This window comes from Lipotes vexillifer, unplaced genomic scaffold (genome assembly GCF_000442215.2).
Source record: "Lipotes vexillifer unplaced genomic scaffold, Lipotes_vexillifer_v1.1 scaffold239, whole genome shotgun sequence".
NCBI classification, from domain to species: Eukaryota; Metazoa; Chordata; class Mammalia; order Artiodactyla; family Lipotidae; genus Lipotes; species Lipotes vexillifer.
The window spans coordinates 417,356-426,248 of NW_006769620.1; the positions used below are offsets into that span (position 1 = coordinate 417,356).

An 8,893-nucleotide genomic window follows, 5' to 3' on the forward strand; every position below is an offset into this window, starting at 1 on the left:
GAAAGAGTGGTGAATTTATGTGTGCTATAAATAAAAATTATTGTGGCAAAGTTTTAAAAACATAACGTTACCACAAAGACAACATTTTGAAACTGTAAAATATTTCCTAATGTGTTTCCTGATATCCTAAATATCAGGAAAGTGGATAAAAGTTGATCATCTAGCAGAAGAATTTGGTCTGGCTAATCTTACAAACCCCTATTCTCAGGACCAGTCAGTCCACTTTGTGCCAACTCTGAGAAAAGGAGAGTATACCTAATTAAAGCACACCAGAGGTGGCATGGAATATTCCAGGGCATCTTATTTCCCTTGGAGCCCAATTGAGGCTTCTGGTCAAGACGCCTTAGGGACTTGAGATCTTCAATCACCAGGTCAGTCATAAAGTTTAAGAATACCCATAGAGTGTCAATGTGACACATTAGCATATAGGGACTGTCTAATAAAACTTCTCATGACCCAGTGGAAATTTACAAGGCAACCTGTGCTCAAAACATATCTGTAAAAATTTCAACTTAGAAAAACAAGATGTTCTTCAGAAGTTCATATTTTCTATCTACTCGTTTTTAAAATAATTATCCTTTGAATGCTTCCTTAATGATTATAAAGAATATAAAGAACATCAATTCACTTATCCTTGGATATTTTGAAAACCTTTGCTTGACTCAAAGTTACCATATTTTTACCTATTTATATTTCTATATAAATAAAGATTGCAGTAGGGTTAATATAATACCTACTTCTAAAGAGAGTTTAAGAATTAACTGATTCTTTGGAGAAGATAATGGTTTTTAAAATTCCAAACTTTTGTCTTTGAGACCAAGCTTTTTTCTTTTCTTTTTTTTCTTTTAAATTATCTGTGCATTTATGGTACTTTCTTGGCCAAAACATTAAGTAGCCAAAAGCCTGGCTCTTTATTTAAAGTGCTAGTCGTTTATAAACATCATTTGCCTTTCTTTTCCCTCCTTTAAGGTTTCTTTCTAGGCTGTTCTTAAAATTAAGTAAAAAAAAAAAAAATCAAAAGGTCTTTTAAAATCCTCTTGAGAAAAGGACTGTGTGCCCTAGGATGCTTAATAGATGTCTGTTGAAGACACCGACCTAACACTGCTGATAAACTTCATTATTCAGATCCAGACCCCTCCTATTTTATTTTTAAGTGTGATGTTATGAAAAAAATATCCTTGAATGGGAAAATTTCTGGTCACTTTTAAAGTTTTCATCAAAAACATGAAATTAATTCAAAAATGCAATACGGAATATTGGAGGTATACAAGGGTACCTGGACCCAGCTTGTTGCCTGGGCTAACCGTCCTTTGAGTCCTATTTTTACTTCTACTATGTAAATTTTAAGTGTAATATCATGCATACTTTTTTTTCTTAACTGACTAGAAACTAGACGTACCATTGTATGAGCTTGTTTTCAATTCAGGTGCTGAAAAACTCAGTTATACAGCTCCCAATTAAAAAGAAAAATAAAGCCCTTCATCAGGCAAAGATTAACTCCCAAAGGAGAACATTACCACATAGCCCTTTATCATGGGAACTACTACTGACTTGAATAAGCTGGTCTCACACACAGGAGCAGCGTGACACTCAAGTTCTCCTCTGTTCTAATAGGTTCTTTATGTAAACTCGATATGAAGTGGGAGTACTTCCCCACACAAAACCCTGAGCAGCAAAAAGTTTCTATTAATCATACGAATTTTACTTCTGACAAGTCACTGGGAGCAGGAAACAGCCATGCCAGATTTCAAGCTATTCTATTCTTCCACCAGTGATGCAAGACTTAGAAACTATTAAGTATGACTTTCTACAACTCACATAAGGAGCAACAATGGTACCAAGAAAGTTCTGTACAAACAGCTCTAGCAAGAGAGAAGAACCTAATCCTTAAGTCTTCTAGCCAAATATCTTCATCTGAATCCACATATCTTATGCTTAGAAAGTTTTTCAAGCATTTCCTTAACTGCTTGGAAATTAAGAAAATCTACTGTAGCATACTTCTTTCCAAGTGATTTGTCAGGTCTTCAAAACTTAATTTTAAGTAAGTGTGATAGTTAAATGATATAAGCCAGAATATAGAACTACAGTGAGATATAGACATTTTCACTTTATTTCTTTTTACTATTCAAATCTAATATACAATGAACACTTCTGTATATTAAACTTTAAAGAGAACCCACCCTTGTTCCTTAAAAGTCATACAGTGACTAAGAAGCCTGGCTCTGGAATCAAACCCAGCCTCTGCCACTTACTAGTTAGATAGATGATTTAGGCAGGTCACTTAACCTCCTTGAGCCTCAGTTTTTTCACACGTAAAATGGGAATACCAAGTATGTAGAGACAGGATTGTAAAGATTACATAAAGTAATGTGTGTAGAGTGAGCCTTGCCCAGAGCTTGATAAGCAGTAATTGTGACAAATATTTAAACACATAAATGACCTAACCATATCTAATGGATAGCCTAGATAAATGAATCTCACCAGCAGTTTCCATTAGAGGCCCAACTTCATACCTTCAGTGTATACCAGTTTCTTCTTTTTTCTTTCCAGCTCACTGCCTCGTTATGGTTAATACTTAATAGTCCAATGACCTACCCTACGTAAGTCTAAATGGTTACATCACAAGCAGCAAACTGAAGTGACTATATTTAACACAGTATTCTGAGAAAGAGGAACCAGAAACCAGTGTCTGGAACACTACACTGCTATATGCCCTATAAAGGTTGAGAAAATTATTTCACAATCATTTCATGCACCATTTTTGAATACAGAAAGGCTTAAAGTGAGCACTTGAAACAAAAGGAGAAGTTAAACTCAAACAGGAAATTGCCTTTATCACTGATCTTAGAGTATGAAATTATTTTTTAGACCCAAGTTTTGAAATTTTACTTTACAAAGTTTTATGATGCATAAAGATGAATATAAATGAAAATGAAAACTTAGATTAAAAGTACTTCCAGGGCTTCCCTGGTGGCACAGTGATTGAGAGGCCACCTGCCGATGCAGGGGACACGGGTTCGTGCCCCGGTCCAGGAGGATCCCGCGTGCTGCCGAGCAGCTGGGCCCGTGAGCCATGACCGCTGGGCCTGCACGTCCAGAGCCTGTGCTCTGCGGCAGGAGAGGCCACAGCAGTGAGAGGCCCGCGTACCGCAAAAAAAAAAAAATACTTCCGGAAATTTTAAGAAATAATCACTAGTCTGGGGCCTAAGACACATAGAAACTGTATTTCATTCATTTTCATTTCACTGCTCTTATCCCCAGGGCATTAAAACAATCCATTAAGTGGGTAATTTGTTTTAAACTCTAAAAGAGTTAATGTGCACGAAAGAAATCCTGGATAAATTTTTGGAACAAATTTCAGATTAGCACTGTCCAATAAAATTTTCAGTGATGGAAAGGTTCTGTATCTGGGCTGTACAATGTGGCAGCCACTACCGACATGTGGCTCCTGAGCACTTTAAATGTGGTTAGTGTACATGAGGAAGTGAATTTTTAATTTTATTTAATTTTAGGTAAGTGAAGTTTAAATAGCCACATGCAGCTAGCGGCTGCCATATTGGGCAGTGCAATTTTAGATTTTCTGAAACATACAAACAAAAACATGTTCACTTAAAAACCAACCCTCTGAATTCTAGAAGAATCTGTCAAATAAAAAAAGGGGCGGGGGGGCGCTTAATAAAATAGGGCCTGTTATTTATTCTCAGGAAACAAATGCATTGGTTTCATCTCATTCTTGCATCTGAGTATAAAAATCAAGTGGGCAATACTGAGGGAGAAAGGGAACTTGGTGAGGATATCAATAGACGTTTCCACCATCATCATACCTGAAGTAAGGGCTGATTGCAGCAAGAACGTTTCTATGACAGGAAAATGTTTTCCCGTGATCCACTTCCACTACAATGTCTGTCAGCTGTCCTTCATCGTACATTGTTTTGAGTTGCTTTAGAATACTGCAAGCATGGAAGGGGTCCATGGCATCGCTGGCTGTGTCTGAAGATGGAATCCCATTCGGTGTTGGGGAAGACTTACTTAAATCTAGGAGGAGAAAAATCGTACAACCACAAGAAGTTCGGAGCCAGTTTCGGCGTCGCGGGTTTTATTTTTTGTTTTTTAGTTTGGGTTGTTTCCCCCCCCCCCCTTGGTGTGTGTGGGATGGGGCGGGGAGTTGTTTGTTTCTTCGCTTGGCTTGTTTTTTCCCCGCTACAGAAATGCATATATGTACACAGACACCCCCAGTGGGACCGCGAGGTAGGATCTGGGAAAGAGCGAGCTGCGACGATGCAAGTTCACACACCAGCCTGCTCCTCTGGGAGCCCGGCGAGCCCGAAGCCCCGTGCTCGCAGAGGGACCGTGCGGGCAGAACAGGCGAGGTGTCTGCGGCGACTCCGCCGACACCCAGAACGTCCCAGCTGAGAGCGAAGGGCAGGAGCCTCACGAGGGAAGCTCGATGGATGGCGGCCGCCAGTGCCCCCTCAACCGCCTTGCGAACAGGTCGGAGCGGCGGCCGGTACCCGGCCTCCCCATCCCTGTCCGGCCGGACCGCCCACCTCCCTCCGCGCCATTCATCCTCCCTCCCCTCATCCCTGTCCACCTCTCCATCCTTCTCTCCGGCTCCTCATCGCCACCGCCTCAGCTCGCGGCCTGAGCCTCGTCCCCGGCCCACCTCCCCTCCACACCTCCCAAGCCACCACACGACCCACCTGCCGACGCGGCCATTTCTCGACGGGGCCCGGGCTCCAGCTATTTAAAGAGGAAATGTCATTTCGCTTCTCTCTCTCCCGGGTTCCGGCTCTTCTAAGCCGCCCCTAGCCAATGGGGTGGCCTATGCATCCGGCTCCGCCCCTAAGCTCCGAACTCCGGGCGCCGATTGGCCACGAGAAGCGCACAGGTGAGTCGGGAAATGTAGTTTTATTGCCCCAGCTCCCGCGTGGTCCGGGTAGGGCGGAGGCCCAAGCTGAGGATTCCTATTGGCTGTTCCGGGCGGAGGCGGAGCGCAGGGAGCCCGCCAGCCTGTGTCTGTGGAGCGCGCAGTGCCTGCCGGGAGAGGTAGTCTTCTGGATGAGGAGAGCTGTCATTCTGAGAGGCTTGGGTAGGGGAAGCTGTTGAAGTGCAAATTTCCCCATTTTAGGCCTCTCTCCAGGCCCCCGGATCTTTTTTTTTTTTTTTTCCCCACCTTGTTCTTCGTTTCCTAAATCTCCTGCCAATGACTAGCTCCCGGTATGAAAGCGGGGGTCCGCGTGAGGGCAGTGAAACCAGAAAATTTTGGAAATGGACAAGAAGGCTGTTGTCCAAAAATGCGAAGGAAATCTGACACCCCACCCCGAAGAAAAATATCAGGAGGCCGAAAAGCAAGCCATCTCTGATGAATCACCTGTGACACCCAATTGAAATAGCATCGCCTTGGCCGAGTGCTCCGGTTGCCACAGATAGACTTGGTCTGCTTACAACGGCTGCTCAGGATCTTTAACTCCCACTCAATGCCTTGCTTTTCTCGAGCACCCAGGGAACACCTGTTCCACTTTTAAGAGTACAAGAACATTGTAAAGGGATTCAGACGCTTTCCTTTTGGCTCCTGGTAAATGGAGTGGTTAAGATACTATGTAGACTGGGATTTCCTTTGACGAAATACTGGAAAGTGCCCTGAGTCTGGAGCCAAGGGACAATTATTGAATCCCTGGCTCTTTACTTCTTAATGTGGATAAGACCCTTAGATCAGACCCTTTAATTCTTGGGCACTTAGCTCCTTCACCTGTAGTGTGTGAATAATAATTCCTGTTCTATCTGCCTCATAGGCTGCAAGCCTTTTGAAAGAAAGAAGAAATTTTACTGTCGACATGTTTTGATTTTCTTGTCTCGTGTTTGCAGCATGTAACAGGGTGGCTGGCACATTATAGATACTTAATATTTTAAAAATAAATGTAAGACACAAATGAGCTAACATTGGAAATGCTACTTCTAAATGTTTGAAATGTAAGGAAGTCTTATCAGTGAATAGGAAGGAATTTTTAGTAGAGATATAGTTAGCCAATGAGCATAGCTTTTCTAACCCTGAAAAGATCAAACAACTGAATTTCCTGATGAAGGATCTTGGGATTTGTGATTGTGAAACAGAGAAAATGGGGAAAAACAATCCAATTCTGTCCGCTATCTCTGCTGAATAATTTAGATCTCAAACGTATTATAATTCTGTGCAAGTTAACAAGAATTGGTGTTTCCTCAGGACTGGGATATGTGGACATTGGTATGGACTTATAAATTCATGTTATGAAAACCCTATCTGCACAGTTCTGCATGGATGAAATTGATTTAACTATTGTTACTCAGAACTTTAAATTTCCATTTTTTATGAGCCAAACACTGTTGCTTTCTACCTTACGGAAATATTGGGAGTCTCACTCACAATATTCATGGTATTAAGAAAAAAAATGGCATCAATCCTTATGGTTGCCAGATCTTAGCAAATAAAAACACAGGACACACAATACTAGGGACATACTTAGAGTAAAATATCACTTGTTATTTGAACCAAATTTAATTGGGTGTTCTATATTTTACCTGGCAACCTTTTCAAACCTGTTAAAATAGGGGTTTTATTGTTTGTGTTTTGTTTTTGGTAGCCACCTGGCTAAGACTTAAGAAATTTGGCCAATTTTCTTTTTCATTTAATTCTCACCTAATTAAAAAATAGACTTGGCAATCTTGTTTAGTTTTTTTATTTTTTAAATTTTCTGATTCTTTGATCCCCAAGAATTTCTGAATTTGGAGGTGGGCAGAATACAAAGAACAAAAGCCAATTTAAATATAAACAGGGGAAAAATGAAGATTTATAATTACAAGGGTTCCATTTATTTGACACTGTAAATAGACTCCATTCTACTAGGCAAATGACATTACATGGTAAAGATTCCGTCATCATTACAAATACGCTTTTTAAAAATACAGAATAAGTGAGAAGATGTAAAAATTGAGCCAATGGCCCCACAATATTCATTCTCAATGATTTATAATACTACAAAGGAGATTTTATTTCAGGGTTGATACTAAACAGCCAAAGACTACAGCTTGTTTTCAAATAGTTCTAATTTGAAATTTAGTAAGAACTCACTGCTGATCTAGAAAGGCAGCAGCAAGAGTAAACGAGTTTTCTTCTTTATGTATTAAGTACTATATTGTCCTCTGAAGCAATCTTCTCAAATAGTTACAGTTTAAAGTAAATTTTAGTAAGGATGAAAATTGAAAAAGCAAACCAGAATAGTTGAAGGGCCCATATTTAGTTCAAAGTAGACATTTAGAGCTTTATTATTTTGATGTTTCTTACCTAGGAAGCAAAGGCAAAGAAGATTGCTATAACCATGGTTGTTTGAGAGTAGAAAAGTCTTCACATTTAAATTCTAAAAAGATGAAGGGTATGAAAGCAGCAAATTTGGAAAATGAGAAAAATGCACAGTTGCCTTGGTTTTTTTCTGCCTCCACTTTAAGAGAACGACTTTAGCAATTATCAGCTGAGCCCAGGCTCCTGTTGATAATAATACTACACAACACAAGAATGATAGCAACTCTGATGAAGAAAGTGTAAAAGAAAATAGCAATTCACTTCTGCAAATCTATTCTGCAGTTTTCCAATTTCCCTGTTCAGTATGGCTTCAGGCTGTGAAATTGACCAGAGCTACATAAAATGAAAGTAAAGAGAAAATACCTGTGACTCTTAACACTTTAGCAAATGACATCCTTATGGTATATTTATTCTTTTCAGGCTACGGCTACAGAAAAATATAACATTTTTCCTTGCTAAAGACTTTTGTGTTGGCTGGATTAATGCCTGCTGTACAGCAACAGAAATGATTATTTGAATATAAATTTGATATAATATTACATATTGAAAAAGGATTTTAGGGGGTAATTTCTAGAACCTTATATATTGTATATGATTTGGTTTCTTTGGAATACAAAACTCTTAATAGATACTAACATTCAGGTTTACTGATTAAACATTACTGGCCTTGGCTGTATTTTAATTTTTATTCCCTCTAAGGTGATGTGAGGATTCAACATGGTAATAACTAGAAGACTGCATTTTGTGAATCACCGAATTTAATCATACTGGAGGATGTTAAAACACATTAATTTGTTTTTTAAGTATTTGAAATTTAGCATATATGTGAAAAAAAAAGAGACTGTAAAATTTGCAGCAGGAGTATTCAATTCCTCAAAAATATTTATTACCTCCATACTCCACCCTGAATCTACATTCTGGACAGGAACTGTATAAAGCAATGTTCCTGATACCAAAAAAATACGTATAGATGATAGAGATAGATAGAGTTAGCAATTCATGTAGAGACTGAATGTGTTCCTGCAAAACTGATGTGGAAACCTGTTCCCCATTGTGATGGTATTTGGAGGTGGGACCTTTGGAAGGTGATTAGATTATGAGGGTGAAGCCCTCATGAATGGGATTAATGCCCTTATAAAAGAGACCCCAGAGAATTTCACCATGTGAGGACACAGTGAGAAAACAGACATCTGTGAACCAGGAAGCAAGTCCTCACTGGAAACCAAATCTGCCAGTGCCTTGAGCTTTGATTTTCCAGCCTCCAGAATTGTAAGAAATGAATTTCTGTTGTTTATAAGCCTCTCAGTCTATGGTATTCTGTTATAGCAGCTTGAATAGACTAAGGTGTAAATATGGATGGATGGATGGATAGATAGATAGATAGGTAGATACAAATGATATAAGGTGGTATATTCTCTCTCTCTCTCTTTCTCTCTCTCTCTCTCTCTCTCTCTCTCTCTATATCTCTCTCGCCCGCTCTCTGCCTTGTCAGGATATAGCAAGAAGGTGACTGTGAGCAAATCAAAAAGAGAGCTCTCACCAGACACCGAATCAGCCAGC

At 39.8% G+C, this 8,893-nt stretch overlaps 1 protein-coding gene across 1 annotated transcript in view; it reads right to left on the minus strand.

Moving 5' to 3' along the window:
- The window catches only part of KBTBD8 (kelch repeat and BTB domain containing 8), an 11,941-nt gene extending 7,172 nt beyond the window's left edge, over positions 1-4,769 (minus strand). Inside the window, exons 1-2 of the mRNA XM_007445667.1 lie at positions 4,701-4,769; positions 3,825-4,035 (exon numbers count right to left, since the gene is read on the minus strand). Of these exons, the coding sequence (XP_007445729.1) occupies positions 3,825-4,035; positions 4,701-4,716 (227 nt within the window). The 5' untranslated portion in view covers positions 4,717-4,769. The remainder of the gene's footprint in view (positions 1-3,824; positions 4,036-4,700) is intronic.
- Positions 4,770-8,893: the final 4,124 nt, after the last annotated feature.